This window comes from Podarcis pityusensis (genome assembly GCF_964106645.2).
Source record: "Podarcis pityusensis genome assembly, chromosome: 11".
NCBI classification, from domain to species: Eukaryota; Metazoa; Chordata; class Lepidosauria; order Squamata; family Lacertidae; genus Podarcis; species Podarcis pityusensis.
In genome coordinates, this window is record NC_138036.1 from 62,616,523 (window position 1) to 62,634,058 (window position 17,536).

At 42.9% G+C, this 17,536-nt stretch overlaps 1 protein-coding gene across 7 annotated transcripts in view; it reads right to left on the bottom strand.

The window, feature by feature from the left end:
* Window positions 1–17,536, bottom strand: part of MAMDC2 (MAM domain containing 2) — a 71,433-nt gene that overhangs the window by 38,464 nt on the left and 15,433 nt on the right. For 6 of the 7 annotated variants that reach the window (XM_080972644.1, XM_080972645.1, XM_080972646.1 and 3 more), the window contains 3 exons: window positions 10,697–10,968; window positions 8,542–8,626; window positions 7,112–7,249 (listed from right to left, as the gene is read on the bottom strand). In XM_080972644.1, coding sequence (XP_080828770.1) covers window positions 7,112–7,249; window positions 8,542–8,626; window positions 10,697–10,968 — 495 coding nt within the window. The remainder of the gene's footprint in view (window positions 1–7,111; window positions 7,250–8,541; window positions 8,627–10,696; window positions 10,969–17,536) is intronic. The other variant, XM_080972647.1, reaches the window with a different exon arrangement.

A 17,536-nucleotide genomic window follows, 5' to 3' on the forward strand; every position in this document is an offset into this window, starting at 1 on the left:
CCATGGGCCAGTCCACCGTCCCTCAGACCATGTGGTGGGCTGGACTATATTTTGAAAAAAAAGAAGAAAAAAGAACGAATTCCTATGCCCCACAAATAACCCAGAGATGCATTTTAAATAAAAGAACACATTCTACTCATGTAAAAACACGCTGATTCCTGGACCGTCCACAGGCTGGATTGAGAAGGCAATTGGGGCACATCTGGCCCCCAGGCCTTAGGTTGCCTACCCCTGCTCCAGATGGATGTTGTGGTCAATGGTATCAAAGGCCACAGAGAGATCCAGCAGAACTAGGAAACAGCTTTCACCTTTGTCCCTTGCCCGCCAGAGATCATCGACCAGTGCAACCAAAGCAGTTTCAGTCCCATGATGAGGCCTAAATCCCGACTGGAAGGGATCCAAATGGAGTTGCCTGAAGTTGTTCAGCAACCGCTCACTCAATCACCTTGCCCAAGAATGGAAGATTTGAGACTGGGTGATAGTTGGCCATATTGGGTGGGTCTAAATATATTTTTTTAAGAAGCAGTTTAATAACCGCCTCTTTCAGCGGGTCTGGGAAGGCTCCCTCACAGAGAGAAGCTTTTATAAGCCAGGATGGGCAAGGATCAAGGAGACAGGTGGTTGGTTTCACTCGTCCAAGCAGCATGTCCACATCCTTGGAGGTAACAGATTGGAATTGATCCCACGCAACTTGACTAGACAGGACTCTAGTACTCTCCTGCCCTGGCCCTGCTCCCACAGTGGAGTCTACCTCTTCCCGAATCTGAGCGACTTTATCTGCAAAAAACTTCGCAAAATCATTGCAGGAGATCATGTGGCCCGTACTGGGCCCCAATGTAGCAGGTGGTTCCGCTAAATTGCGAATCACCTGAAAAAGTCTCCTGCTTCTGTTTTCTGCAGATGCAATAGAGGCGGTGAAGAAAGTCTTTTTCGCCGTTGCTACCAGCACTTGGTAGGCTCGACATTGAGTTCTAACCCGTGTCCAGTCAGCTTCAGAATGAGTTATCCACCAGAGGTGCTCTAGCCGTCTCAGTGATTGTTTCATTGCCCTCAGATCCGTGGAATACCACGGGGGTGTCCAGGCTCCATGCAATCGGAGAGGGCGCTTCGGAGCAAACAGTCCATAGGCCTGGTTAACTCCACATTCCAGCGGGCCACCAGGGAATCAGCTGAAAGGCCATCAACATGGGATAAAGCATCCCCTACCACTCTCTTGAAATCATTTGGATCCATTAAGGAGCGGGGGCGGACCATCCGAATCGGTCCCTCCTCCCTGCAGAGGGGAAGGGTTGCAGAGAAGTCCAGTTGCACCAGGAAGTGATCTGACCATGGCACTTCTTTCATTTCGCTTTTACTTAATGTCAGATCACCAACACCCATAGAGGTAAACACCAGGTCTAAGGCTATGGGTTGGGCCAAACTTATTCAGGGACAGCCCCATGGAGGCCATGCTTTCCACGAAGTCCCGAGCGGCCCCTTGTAAGGTCGTGTCGGCATGGATGTTAAAATTCCCTAGGACAACCAAACTAGGTGTCTCCAGGAGAACATCCGCCACGACCTGAAGCAGCTTGGGCAGGAAATCCTTGGTGCAGCAGGGAGGTCAGTACACCAGAAGGAATCCTGTACTGCCCCTATTGCCCAGCTTCCAGAACATGCACTCAGAGAACTGTGTCTTCCCAATAGGACGCCTGGTGCAAACTAATGACTTCCTAAAAATCACTGCAACCCCCCTCCCCGCCCACAAGGCTTGGGTTGCTGTGCGTAAGAGAAACCTGGTGGGCAAGCAGCGGCAAGGACAGGCCCATCTGCTTCATCCAACCAAGTCTCTGTTACACATGCCAGGTCAAGTCCTCCATCCATGATCAAGTCATGGATGGCAGTGGTCTTATGAATCCTTGACCTAGCATTGCACAGCAGCACCTTCAGGTCATGTGGGTATCCCTTGCTGATTTCAGTAACCGTCCGGTCAGGACCAGACCCGGAGGCAGGGTTAGTCTGGTCTTAGCATAACTCCTCCTCCTACCCATGATCACTGAGATCAGTTGTCCCAGTGCATCCCCCCCATGTGTAACCTGCCCCAGCCATTTTGTTGGCTGGGACCCACTCCCTGGCAGCCCTGACCCCTCCCCTTAAGAACAAAATAAAACCTTTAAAAAACAAACAAAAAAACACACAATAGAACAATAAAACAATACAAACAATTATATGAAAAACATTTTAAAAACTTAAAATTTAAAATTCAGTCGTCATTACTTGTTAATTTTTTTAAAAAAATCATGCTTTTTTTCTTTGTTCAGGGTATATCTCAACTATGCAGGAAAAGAAAAATGCAGAAAGAATCATCCTAACATAAGGTTGCATATATTATTTGCCTCTGCCAAATAAAGTTCTGCAAACGTAGCTGTGGAACTCCCTTTTGTCATCAAAAGATCACATGAAGGAAGCAGAATTTGCTGAATGAGCAAAAGTAGCCTCTGGAGTTGACATCTGCTCTAGTTTTAGAGCAAAATGCTGCACTCAGTCTTTCCAGTGAACAAATATAATACTTTGTGGTTTAACATCTCTGAAGAAGCCTCTAATTTGCTGTCTCATCCCTAGATTGTGAAACAGCAGAAACAAACTTCACAGGCAATATAAACTTTTGTAGGAGAAAAGATGACATGGCTCTCACTTTCTTTTTAGTGAATGTATTTCTTATTAGGGCTACAACATGCCAGAATAATAGAGGACGGAGGGATCCCGAGGGTTATCTAGTCCAACTCCCTGCAATGCAGGCATCTCAACACTGCTCTGTTTATTTAGTAGATGCATTATTTGTAACCAAAAATATATTCTATTTTCTTCTCAGCATGGCAGAAGGTGGCAAATTCTTCTTAAAAAGGCAAATCAATAAATACAATTCTCTGAATGTTTAAAGAGGCCAGAAATTCCACTTCTGGTCAAGTTGCTTCAATTTAAAATGTTTATCTTTTAGTAAAAGAAAATGAAGAATATTCTTCTTTCACTATTTATTTTGATGTGTTTCAGGCTTTATTGCAAAGACTCAGAGTGGTGGCAATTTGTTTTATTTTACCCTTAGGGCACAAGAAGGGAGCTTCATGAGTAAGCCTAGATTTAAAGGAGTTTCATCTCACAGACATTTAGACTGCTTTCCTAGATAGCAAATGTGTATGTACGTGTAATAATAATAATAATAATAATAATTTATTATTTATACTCTGCCCATCTGGTTGGGTTCCCCAGCCACTCTGGGCGGCGTCCAACAAAATATTAAAAAATACAATAAAACTTCAAACATTAAAAACATCCCTAAACAGAGCTGCCTTCAGATGTCTTCTAAAAGTCAGGTAGTTGTTTATTTCCTTGACATTTGATGGGAGGGCGTTCCACAGGGCAGGCGCCAGCACCGAGAAGGTCCTCTGCCTGGTTCCCTGTAACCTCACTTCTCACAATGAGGGAACCACCAGAAGGCCCTCGGAACTGGATCTCAGTGTCAGGGCTGAACAATGGGGGTGGAGACGCTCCTTCAGGTATACTGGGTCTTTGAGGCCATTTAGGGATTTCAAGGTCAGAACCAACACTTTGAATTGTGCTCAGAAACATACTGGAAGCCAATGTAGGTGTTTCAGGACTGGTGTTATGTGGTCTCGGCAGCCGCTCCCAGTCACCAGTCTAGCTGCCGCATTCTGGATTAGTTGTAGTTTCCGGGTCACCTTCAAAGTTAGTCCCACATAGAGAGCATTGCAGGAGTCCAAGCGGGAGGTAACTACAGCATGCACCACTCTGGCAAGACAGTCTGCGGGCAGGGAGGGTCTCAGCCTGTGTACCAGATGGAGCTGGTAGACAGCTGCCCTGGACACAGAACTGACCTGAGCCTCCATGGACAGCTGTGAGTCCAAAATGACTCCCAGGCTGCACACTTGGCCCTTCAGGGGCACAGTTACCCCATTCAGGACCACGGAGTCCCCCACACCTGCCCACCCCCTGTCCCCCAAAAACAGTACTTCTGTCTTGTCAGGATTCAACCTCAATCTGTTAGCCACCATCCATCCTCCAACCCCATCCAGACACTCAAGCAGGACCTTCACCACCTTCATTGGTTCTTATTTAAAAGAGAGGTTGAGCTGGGTATCAAACCCTCTGATGATCTCCACCAGCGGCTTTATATAGTTGTTAAAAGGCATGAGGCAAGAGGACGGAACCCTGAGGCTTGTGGGGTCACAAGTGAGAGCCCAGGGGTCTGAACACTCATCCTCCAATACCACTTTCTGGACACGACCCGGGAGGAAGGAGTGGAACCACTGTATAACAGTGCCCCCAGCTACCAGCCCCTCTAGATGGTACAGAAGGATGTCATGGTCGATGGTATCTAAGGCCGCTGAGAGATCCAGCAGAACTAGGAAATAGCTCTCACCTTTGTCCCTAGCCCTAGCCTTTGATCCCATGCTACTTGACTAAACAGGACTCTGTCTACTTCTTCCCGAATCTGAGCAACTTTATCTGCAAAAAACTTGGGGCAAAAAACTTACTGGGCCCCGATGGCAAAGGTAGTTCCGTTAGATTGCAAACGACCTGAAAGAGTCTCCTGCTGCTATTTTCTGCAGATGCAATACAGGCAGTGAAGAAGGTCTTCACCATCGCTATCGCCACTTGGTAGGCTCGACGTTGAGCTCTAACTTTGTGTCCGGTCTGATTCAGAATGAGTTTTCCACTACCAGTGCTCTAGCTGTCTCAGTGATTGTTTCATCATCCTCAGCCTTGGGGAAAACCACAGAGCTGTCTGGGCTCCATGCAATCAGAGAGGGCGCTTCGGAGCCAAACAGTCAATAGACCTAGTTAACTCCACATTCCAGCGGGCCACCAGGGAATCAGCTGAAAGGCTATCAAGGTGGGATTAAACATCCCCTACCACTCTCTGGAAACCATTTGGATCCATTAAGTGGAGCCATCCAGTACATACACACAACACTATGAGTTGGATTTAGTTGGGAAGTTAGTTCTTAGGGCACTTTGTTCAACAAGGCCATGGGCTTAATAACAAAGTCCTAATTGAATTCAGTAGGCCCTATGTGTGAGTAGACAAGGTTAGGATTGTGCTATTAGTCTATATTCACCTCATATTTTTTTCTTTCTGTAGCACACAAAATGATTTTAAAATCCAGTTTAAAGTGTAAGAGATGACTAACTTGCCCAAATGTTTTCAAGGGACACAAATTCAAGGCTGGATCCAATCTTTTATATCTAAATAACTTCTGCTGAACTCAACAGAATTATTTCAATGTGTTTTCAAAGCCAATGCCTAGATATAAATTGCTGTACATTTAATATATTAATGATGGCCAGTAATCCAACAGATTAAAATTCCAAGTGAATACAGTTGTACCTCTGGTTACAAACAGAATCCATTCCAGAGGTCCATTCATAACCGGAAACCACTCTTAACCTGAGGCGCCATTAGTGAAAGTGCGCCTCCTGCTGCACGCCTGCCTCCTGCTGCGTGTGCGCCTCTGGCGTGCGATTTCTGCTCGCATCCCAGGGCAAAGTTTGCAACCTGGAGCGGCTACTTCCGGGTTACCGGAGCTCATAACCCACAGCGTGCGCAACCAGAGGTGTTCTAGGATACCATTGTATTGTGGTTCTGTTTGTGTGGACAAATTCTCTCAGACCCATTTAATCCCAATGCAAATAGCAGTTTCTGGGAACAATGATGGTCAGGACTTCAGCAGGAAAGCGGTTAAATTTCCTGTCCCTACCAGGTATGATAACAATAATTATCACACAGCGCAGCTGGTGTACATTAAATGCAAATGCATTTAACATTATGTCTAATTTGCCTTTCAGAATGGGAATATGCATCCCAATAAAAATCTGTATCTACATCTCACTGAAAGTAAAGGGCAACATCTGCTTTTGGATTTTTATTTATTATTAATTGAATTATTATTTATTAAATGTGCTCAGGGCAAGTCAAAGCAACTTACAACTAATGACAGTAAATCCCACATGATACATTAAAACCTAGAGGACATCCTGAGGCATCTCTTAGTTGTGTCTGTAGTGCCTAAAAGCAGAAGATCCAACCTGCCCCAGAGAGTTTACGTGGTTATTCAATACTATGGCCCAGAAAAGCCGAAGTCTCCACAGAAATGAAGAACAGGTTTACATATTCTTTCTATTCATGTTTCTTTACACAGTATGTTACAGTTAACACTTTCTCAATGGTGTGGTTCATGGAATAGAGTTTCATGACCAAGGTAACAAGTAATGACCAAGGTACAAATGGATTCACATCTTTGGTCAGCATAGGAATTGGCAGTGGGTCTCCAGGGCCTCTTCCAATTGTACTTGAAGATGCTGGGGTTGAACCTAGGACCTTCTGCCAACATCTCCAGGTGTTGTTGGACTATGACTCCCATCATCCCTGACCACTGGCCATGTTGAGTGGGCCTGCTGGGGACTGTGGTCCAACAACATCTGAAGGGTAACACACTGGCTTCCTGTGATCTACTACAAAGCCTCAGCTTCCTTAAAAAACAGGAGAATCGAGAATTAGCAAAGTTCTAATTAATTAGCAGTGCTAATTAATGATTAGTCTGGACTATATGCACAGTTGACAACATTCCAGAGAAATTGTTTTTGGAAAAATGCCTAGATAAGTCACAGTATCTGAATTTATTCAATGGGAATACAATTAAAAACCTATCAGCCCTTGAAAAAAAACAAGCCTGAAAACATTTAGTGAAGATGTAGATCACAATTTACTTGGAAAATAATCAAGAGCAGAGTTGCACTAATGTATGTCATATATGTAAGTATTTTAGGGAGCAGACTTTCATGAAAAACTGTTAACAGATGTTTTCCCCAGAAAAAGTGTTAACAGATTTTTTCCCAGAGGAATGCCCTCTTTATATAAGAAATGCCATTAACTTATTTAGTCTGCATATTCCCCTCCCTTCCCTTTTTCTTCCAGTGTACTTTCTAAAGCTGTATGCTATTTTTAAAAAAATCAATTGTGCTCTTATATTCCCATGAGAACAAGGACCCTCATATAGATGAAACAAGAAATGAAAACACTTTTCCAGTGAACAAGCAAATGATCTTTCTTGCTTACCAAACTCATCATCAAGGGTGTGATCTCTTGGAAGGATGGATTGTGAATTTCCAACATTTCCTCCACCAACAAACCAGTTTACATTGGGGTTCCAGCGATTCATAAAACCACACAGATGGTTTTCTTCAAAATTACATTCTGCAGTTGCAAAGCATACAATGAAACTCTGAGAGCATGGTGCACAACCGTTCATTGCACAATATCCCTAAACATCTGGTGCATTAGCAATAACCAGCACAGTCCTTTAATATTTTTTTTAAAAGTATGTTAAACACATTTCTTATTTTATTCACAAAGATATACAAATGTTGAGCCATACTCTCCTCCCACCTGTTACCATCATCACCCACTCATTAAACTTTCAACCAAACTGTCAGTGTGTGGCTGGTTTCTTTCTTTCCAGTGCTACAGGAAAAGTTGTTTGAAAAATTCAAATGCACCATTGATAGCCAATTTTCACTTAATAGCAGCAATGGCTGGAAGCAAATCTATACATTCACATTTCCATAAACTTTGGTGTTTATTATTTTGCTTTCAAAACAAAGTATTTAACAGTTTTGTACAATGCCTCATTATTATACTCACTATTACAAAGGGCTACCTGAGGTTCAAACCACACAGGGAATCAGAGGCAGATTTGGGATATGAAACCAAATTTCCCAAATCCCACATGCAGGCCCATGTCAGCAGGGGGCGGAAAGGTAGCCGGGTACACTTGCTCCAGGCCTCAGAGGCCAGGGGCCCCACCAGGGACCAGCTGCTTTTTAGTTTGAGTTTATAACTTTATTCTAACAAGAGTCCCATCAAGGGCCTCAGACAAGCTCTGCCCATGGTTCAAGATTCTCAGCAAGACAGAATGGCAAAAGTAAAACTCATCTCCAAATCTGCTATTATAGTAAATTGGATCAGTGCCTCCAAACTTGACGGCTTATCTCAATTGATAAATATGTGATAAAAGTGACCTCTGAGAAGGAGCCCCCCTCTGTTCTGTTGCAGTTCGATACCCCCACAAAAACATCACCAGACCTCACAAGCAACTACAGGCACGTGTGAATCATTTCATCTCTCTCTATTAAGTTTTTTGCCACTGCCATAAATGTTTTGCATCCTCATTTGTTGCATGACAGCACCATGAAGTTGCTCTGCAGTAATTGTTACATCCCAGATATTTTGCTGCAGCAACTTTGCACTGGTGCAACATTCCCTAGACAGGTGAGAGTAATTAGGCTGTTGTTCAGTCTAAGATAAATAAAATGTTAGTTACAATACTTTGACTTTATTCTGGATTTAAAAAAAATTAATAAATTGCTACTAAAACAATCTGAAGGAAGATGTTAATGTTATACCAATGTGAGTTAATGTTCCCAGTTTCACAGTTAAACACTGAATTTTCATTTTAACTAGAGCCGATTATTACAAGAGTCACCTACCTATACAGTAGCCAGTAGTTATCTTAATTTCAAAAATTGCTATGCTGGCAAAAATATCTCTTCCCAAGATGCCTTCTAGAACAATCTACAAAATAAGACAAAAACAGGAATTTAGTGCTAATATTTTTCATAACATTTATTAAAATTAAGGAAGCAGCAGAGATCTCAGTTTTGGAATTAAGACTCTACAATGACTCTTTTCCTTGCAAGACTCTATTGAAGAACAGTCTAGAGTGGCTGGGGAAACCCAACCAGATGGGCGGAGTATAAATAATAAAATTATTATTAATTATTATTAACAAAGGGCAATGCCTAACACCTTCAGCTAGTACAGTCCCTGAATATCTGTTCAGAGATTACATGTATATAAAAGAGAGAAATACCGTATTTTTCGCTCTATAACACGCACCCGACCATAACACGCATGTAGTTTTTAGAGGAGGAAAACAAGAAAAAAAATATTCTAAACAAAACAGTGGATGTATGATTTTTGTGGTTCATGCTGTGGCCACAGACATGTGATCTGACAGTGAGTTTGGGGATCCATGCTTTGTAACCACGTTTTTGCACCACTGCGGCCCCAGGCAACAGTGGGTGCGTGATTTTTTTGGTGCAAGATGTAGCCATGGACATGCTATGTGATCTGATGGTGAATTTGGGGTGACCCAGTGCAAAAATCCTGAGGATCCATGTGGATCCGTGCTTTGTAACCACGTATTAAGTGGGGAGGGAAGGAAAAGCACTCAAGGGACAAGGAGCACGCGTGGGGTGGGTGGAGAAGGATGCTGCTAATAATGAAGAAGAGGGGTATAAGGGGAGAAGGCTCCTCTCCCGCTTTGCTCCTTTAAAGCAAGCAGGCTCTGCTTTTCTCCCTCCTCCCCGCTCATCCCCGGCTTAGCAAGCTGAAAAACTTTGCTGCTATGTAGCAAGCTGAGTGGGGAGGAGAGAGGGACAGAGAGCCTGCTTGCTTTAAAGGAACCAACCGGACAGGAGCCGCTTACACTCATGTAAGCGGCTCCTCTCCTCTCCCGCTTTGCTCCTTTAAAGAAGCAGGCTCTCTGTCCCTCTCTCCTCCCCACTCAGCGGCTCTTCTCCTGCTTTGCTGTTTCAAAGTGAGCCATGGAGGAGGGAAGGAAGGGGAACCATGGATCCTCTGCTCACGACTGCAGCAGATCCCCCCCCTCCACCCGTAGGCATTCATTCCATAACACGCACAGACATTTCCCCTTACTTTCTAGGAGGAAAAAATTGAGTGTTATGGTGCAAAAATACGGTAATTGCTCATGATTTCACACACTGACATACCATACATAGCCCTATTTAATTTAAGATTTGATTTTGGCAACAAAATAAACTCTGAAAATCTGCATTTTCACAATCTCATTTTGCATATAAATGAAGTCAGTCACAGTGGTGTAGCGTGGGGGGGCTGACAGGGAGCTGTGGCCCTGGGAACATGTTTTTGAGGGGGCACAACCAGGCACCCCTACAACAAGCTGCCTCACCAGAGCCTGGCTCTGGCGCACAAAGGAACCATGGAGACAGCTTCCTTGCGCGATGGCCCAGGGCAGAGAAAAGGAAAGTCGGTGGCAACTTTGCCACCTCATCCTCAGCGAGGATGCTGCTGAGGCAGCTCTCTCGCTCCTGCCCACAGCTCCACTCCCAGGTCTTGGCCCGGAAGCACAGCGAGTGAGCTCCATGCCCCTCCGGGCCCCGCATGCCCACCCCTGGGGAGCGGTAGCATGCGCTCTGCCGCTAGTCAGAGGTCAAAATGGGAAGGAATCCTGTTTATATTCCAACAAAAAAGCTTTGATTTTTCCAATATGATTACCTTGGTAGCTCCTGCAACAGTTGTCTTCCTCAGAAAATATAAAATAGTAGTAGTAGTAATAGTGATAATAATAATAATAATACAATTCCTGTAGCTCTTTTCAGGTGTTCATTGAGATACAATGAATGCACAAGAGAGACAGCAGACCCCTCTCTTACACAGGGTAGCATTTGCCACTCCCCTCACACACAGAGGTCAACTACAACCGCTGCAGGAAATCCCCACAGCTCTACTGCTGCCTTGAGGGCACAGCCTCCCCACCCCCATATCTGTTCAATGTATATGCATGTAGACTATATTCAAGCATACGAATGTTATACTTACTTTGTATTTGTCTGTACTGTTTCGTATATCTAGACTAGCTATGAGCCAGCTCTCGGAGCGCTCAGTGGTTGTCCAAAGCAAATGGTCAAAACTTTCACCTTCCACCCTTAGGTACAGGTTTAAGGCAGTAGGATCTACTGGTAACTCTGAAGATGCTGCAATCTGATATATCAGTCTAAGACAGCTCCACTCTTCACTATATAGGTCAGGACTGAGGAGTACAGCTGTGTCACCATTTGTTCCCTGTGAGGTGTCCACAGAAATATAATGACCTAGAAATGCAGAAACAAAATTCAGTTGTAACAGAGAAACTATGTGCGGCATCCATAATTAAATTAGAAAATACGCTGAATTCCCCATCCCTAAAAAAAAAAAAAAAAGACACACAAACACTAAAGTGTAAAAAGTACCACTCAGCATAGAACACAAATATGTATTTGAGGTCCAGTTCTGAAGGCCTCCTGCATTTCTTTCACTGCAAGAAGTAAAGTTACAGGGAACCAGGCAAGGGGCTTCTCAGCAGTGGCACCCGCCCTGTGAAATGCCCTCCCACCAAATGTCAAGGAGATAACGATACAATTTTTAGAAGACATCTGAAGGCAGCCCTGTATAGGGAAGTATTTAATGTTTGATGTTTTACTATGGTTTTATGTGTTGGAAGCCACCCAGAGTGTTGGGAAAAACGCAGCCAAATGGGCGGGGTATAAATTAATAATAATAATAATAATAATAATAATTTCCCAGCAATTTGTGCGCCTTTATAAACAATCTAGGGGAACATGTACATGCTTATGACTATACTAAGCATGCTTCAAAGCTGTGAGCTCCACTGAGGTTACTAGAACTTGCCTGTTGGCAAATAGGCCCAAGACTGCACTGCACAAGTAACAGCTGAAGCAGTCCAAGACCAAAGGGAGGCTGGCATCATGTCACCTGATAGCTAAAACTATAAATCTATAATGATTTCTTCACAGAACGTGCTCTCTTTCCAACACAACTAGGGCACTGTGTCGCTGTGGAGAGTGGACGTCCTATCCCAAAGAACAGCACGCTCTGTCCTTTGCTGCCCAGAGGCTCTCTCAGGACAATTGCCAGCTAGCAGTGAAGTTGGAGAGCTTCCCTCCAGGCCTGGATCAGACAGCCAAAGGAAAACAAAGCATCCAGGAATCCACACAATCATTCAGTTTGATCAATCTCAAAATACATCTGAAAGTGCAGCCCTCTCCACACTATTGGGCTGGTGGAGGGAAATATTCCCCAGTGTTGCTACAAACCATGTTTTGGTCCCAATCCTGTGGCTGCGCCATTACACAGAAACCTTTTTCATTGGCAGCCTCCACATAAGGACTGAAACACTTCCATCAGTCTTTATTCCCATAGCTTTATTAAACACACTTCCAAGGAAGTTGATAACTGCAGGCACACTTAACTTAGGTATATAATCTCCATTTAAAATCAATTGAATTTTATTTCCTCAGAGTGAAGTGAAGAGTATGAAATCTGGTTAGGGCCTAAAAGGTAAAAACAAATGCCAAGAGATACTGTATTTTAATTCCTAAATAGAATTTTAAAAGGTCATTCTGATTGATTTCTGCTTGCAGTAATCAGTTAACAAAGTATTCCAAAATAATCTTGCTTTTACCCAAGATCAACATATTATTATCAAAGTAGCATATACTTCGAAATCCATACTGCAATTGTAGGTTAGAATTTTGGCTTTAAACATATGAGAAAGCTTTTCTGTAGATGTAAACCACGACATTTTACATTTTTGGTACATTCACAACAGCACCACAGTCAGAATTATATCTTAAGTGGCACCCTCAGGGTTTAAATGGTTTGTTCATTCTAAGCAGCATAGCATCTTCTCTGTCTCAAACAGCCATTTGTTTAAAATTGTGTCCTCTGGGGTCTCCTATCTAAATGTCAATGCCGCTATAGAATTTGTTGTTCCCCTCCTCAAAATACAGCAAGAATGTGTTTGTTCTCAATTGAATGTGACATTTAATCAGAACCAAGCTATATCATCTGTCTGGCAAACCGGAAATGCAGATGAAGTCTCTGCACTACAGTTATGTTAGCTCTGTAAAGCAATTTTGTCACTGCATGCAATTCCCTTTACTCTTTCATATTTATTAACCTAAAGACTGGGAGATAAAAGTGGCGAGCTACAAAAGCTAAGTAATTATTGTGCATCACAGAGTTAAGTGGATTTGCTAAATGTTGTTCAGCTAACAGCACCACCCTTGCACCCTTGCTGCTGAGCTCCCTCTGGCTCTGGGTCCTGCTGGGGTGGGTCTTGTGCCCTGACCCTGATCCCATCACCATCCTCCCTCGCCCCATCAGTACTTTCTTCACCAACCTCTCCTTCTCTCGCTCTCTTTTTGTATAACATTCTTACTAATTTTCACAAAAGCATAAAATAAAACATTTTAAACAACTATATATACAATCCATATTGAATCCGCTGTATGGGATTACTTGAATCCCCTGAATTTTCTCCACCCCCTCCCTTGGTTTCTTTATAATATTTTCATTCACGTATATCAATAAAATCTTTATCTCTGAATACTTCCAATTTTTGTACATTGTCTATAATATGACAAGTGTTTTTTTAAAAATCCTGCTAAAGAATTAACTTGCATACATTTCTTTTGTAAATATACAATAAACATTTCCCATTTTAAAAATATTTGTTATCATCTTGATTTCTAAGTTTCCCAGTTAATTTAGCCATTTCAGCATACTCCATTAACTTAATTTGCCAATCTTCCTTAGTGGAGACTTCTTCTTCTTTCCAATGTTGGGCTAGCAATATCTAGGCAGCCATTGTTGCATACATAAACAAATTCTTATATTCTTTAGGTAGAATCATTCCTGTAATAAAAAAGCTTCTGGTTTTTTAACAAAGGTTATTCTTAACATTTTTTTCAATTCATTATATATTATTTCCCAGTACTTTTAATAACCTTACATTGCCACCACACATGATGAAACATACCTTCTATTTCTTTACATTTCCAACACTTATTTTCTCTTGTTTTATACATTTTTGCCAATTGAACCGGTGTTAAATACCACCTATAGATCATTTTCATATAATTCTCTTTAAGTAAGATACAGGCCATAAATTTTAGATCATTCTTCCACAGTCTTTCCCAATCTGTTATCGGAATATTATGTCCTACATCTTTTGCCCACTTTATCATAACACACTTGACCTCTTCATCCTTAGCTTCCCATTCTAACAGCAAGTTATACATTTTTAATAGTAATTTAGTACCACTTTCAATTATTTCTCTCTGAAAATTTGAAAATTCATAAGTAAATCATTTCTTTTTATCACTTTTAAATATTTAATTTAACTGGAAATATTGTAACCAATCTGTAAACTTTCCTTTTACTTCTTGAAAATCCTTCAATTTTAATTGGTAATCTGTCTCCGTTAACAGCTCTCTCTAAAGTGGTACCTCGGGTTACATACGCTTCAGGTTACAGACTCCGCTAACCCAGAAATAGTACCTTGGGTTGAGAACTTTGCTTCAGGATGAGAAGAGAAATCGTGCTCTGGCGGCGCGGCGGCAGCAGGAGGCCCCATTAGCTAAAGTGGTGCTTCAGGTTAAGAATAGTTTCAGGTTAAGAACAGACCTCCAGAACAAATTAAGTTCATAACCCGAGGTACCACTGTATATGTTGCCCAATTAGATTTCATATTTAATTTTTTCACAGATAATTGCTTCCAGTGGGGAAAGCCACCATGGTGTTTTTTGTTCTAACAAATCCTTTTATTTCTCCAAGACTTTAAAAATTGCATTTCTTATTGTGTGATTGTGGAAGCTTTTATGTACCTTTGCCTTCTGATACCACAAATACACCTGCCTGCAACCTCTCCTTATCCATCCCCAGCTTGTTCTGGTGTGTCCCAGTCACGGCAGCACCCCTCGCCAGGATCCTCTTCCTCCTCCCCACTGTCCTGCCAGCTCATGACGCTGCTTTCTGAAACTCATCCTGGTCTCCTTTAAACACCACTGCAATCGTGATCAATGGTGAGGGGGGCAGTGCTTTGCCAATCTGCTCTTTGAGCACCTCCCCCTCTACTTCAAACAGCTCACCTTGGCCTCCTGCCACCCATACTGCTTGCTCACCTGCCTGCTGGGCTGTCATCACACTAGGGTTGCCATGGCTGCCTCTTGGTGGCCATGGGAACTGCAACCTGACAGCCACCTTACAATTTTATTATATTGTTAGCAATTTTTCCAAAAAACTTTCCCTACATAATGCATTCTCAATATGATGAAACTTAATGGCTGCGTTTGCACAAAATACTGAACTATGAACAAGTCTCCATAAGTCGATCATAGAATTGTAGAGTTGGAAGAAACCCAAAGGATCCATGACAGATAGCCCTCCAACCTCTGCTTAAAAACCTCCAAGGAAGGAGAGTTTGCAACCCCTTGAGGGAGTTCGTTTCTCTGTCAAACAGCTCTTACTCTCAGAAAATTGTTGCTGATGTTTAGTCAGAATCTCATTTCTTGTAACTTGAAGCCAATGACTCGAATGCTACACTCCAGAGCAGGAGCAAACAAGCTTCTTCCATCTTCCATGTGATAGCCTTTGAGATAGTGGAAGATGCCTATCAGGTCTCCTCTCAGTCTCCTCTTTTCCAGGCTAAGCATACCCAACTTCTTCCACCATTTCTTATTAGGCTTGATTTTCATACCCTTGATCATCTTGGTCCCCCTCCTCTGCACACATTCCAGCTTCTCAACATTCTTCTTAAATTGCGGTGCCCAGAACTGGACACAGTATTCCAGGTGTGGTCTGACTAAGGCAGAATAAAGTGGGACTATTATTTCCTTTAATCTGGATGCTAGACTTCTGTTGATGCAGCCTAGAATAGCATTAGCTTTTTTTGCTGCTGCATCACATTGTTGACTCATGAAAAGCTTGTGGTCCACCGACCCCTAGATCCTTTTCACGTGTACTTCTAGTAAGCCAGTTGTCCCCCATCTTATACTTGTGCATCTGGTTCTTCCTGCCTAAGTGCAGAACCTTACATCTGTCCCTATTGAAATTCATTTTGTTAGCTTGGGCCGAGTTCTCTAATCTTTTAATGTCATTTTTAATTCTGATCTAATGATTATTCAGTATGCATAAATGGGGTAACTATTGTTTTCAACAAACAATGGTTAAGTAAAATGAGCCAGCTTTGTAATTAATACCTTGAAGGTTGCTTCAATGAGCTCAATACAATATGGACAAAGCAGCTATTTCAAAACTATTAGGTCATAGAATCATAGAGTTGGAAGAGACCACAAGGGCCATCGAGTCCAACCCCCTGCCAAGCAGGAAACACCATCAGAGCACTCCTGACATATGGTTGTCAAGCCTCTGCTTAAAGACCTCCAAAGAAGGAGACTCCACCATACTCCTTGGCAGCAAATTCCACTGTCGAACAGCTCTTACTGTCAGGAAGTTCTTCCTAATGTTTAGGTGGAATCTTCTTTCTTGTAGTTTGGATCCATTGCTCCGTGTCCGCTTCTCTGGAGCAGCAGAAAACAACCTTTCTCCCTCCTCTATGTGACATCCTTTTATATATTTGAACATGGCTATCATATCACCCCTTAACCTCCTCTTCTCCAGGCTAAACATGCCCAGCTCTCTTAGCCGTTCCTCATAAGGCATCGTTTCCAGGCCTTTGACCATTTTGGTTGCCCTCCTCTGGACACGTTCCAGTTTGTCAGTGTCCTTCTTGAACTATGGTGCCCAGAACTGGACACAGTACTCCAGGTGAGGTCTGACCAGAGCAGAATACAGTGGCACTATTACTTCCCTTGATCTAGATGTTATACTCCTATTGATGCGGCCCAGAATTGCATTGGCTTTTTTAGCTGCCGCGTCACACTGTTGGCTCATGTCAAGTTTTGGTCAACCAAGACTCCTAGATCCTTTTCACATGTACTGCTCTCAAGCCAGGTGTCACCCATCTTGTATTTGTGCCTCTCATTTTTTTTGCCCAAGTGCAATACTTTACATTTCTCCCTGTTAAAATTCATCTTGTTTGTTTTGGCCCAGTTCTCTAATTTGTCAAGGTCGTTTTGAAGTGTGATCCTGTCCTCTAGGGTGTTAGCCACCCCTCCCAGTTTGGTGTCATCTGCAAATTTGATCAGGATGCCCTTGAGTCCATCATCCAAGTCGTTGATAAAGATGTTGAATAAGACCGGGCCCAAGACAGAACCCTGTGGCACCCCACTAGTCACTCTTCTCCAGGATGAAGAGGAACCATTGATGAGCACCCTTTGGGTTCGGTCAGTCAGCCAGTTACAAATCCACTGAGTGGTAGCATAGTCAAGACCGCATTTTACCAGCTTCTTTACAAGAATATCATGGGGCACCTTGTCAAATGCCTTGCTGAAATCAAGGTAGGCTACATCCACTGCGTTCCCTTCATCTACCAGGCTTGTAATTCTGTCAAAAAACGAGATCAGGTTAGTCTGACATGACTTATTTTTCAGAAATCCATGCTGACTATTGGTGATCACAGCATTCCTTTCTAGGTGCTCACAGACTGTTTGCTTAATGATCTGCTCCAGAATCTTCCCTGGTATTGCTGTCAGACTGACTGGGCGGTAATTATTTGGGTCCTCTCTTTTCCCCTTTTTGAAAATAGGGACAACATTTGCCCTCCTCCAGTCTGCCGGGACTTCGCCTGTTCTCCAGGAATTCTCAAAGATGACTGCCAGTGGTTCTGAGATCACATCTGCCAGTTCTTTTAATACTCTTGGATGCTTGGAGACTTGAATACATCTAAACTAGCCAAGTATTCTTGTACTATCTCCT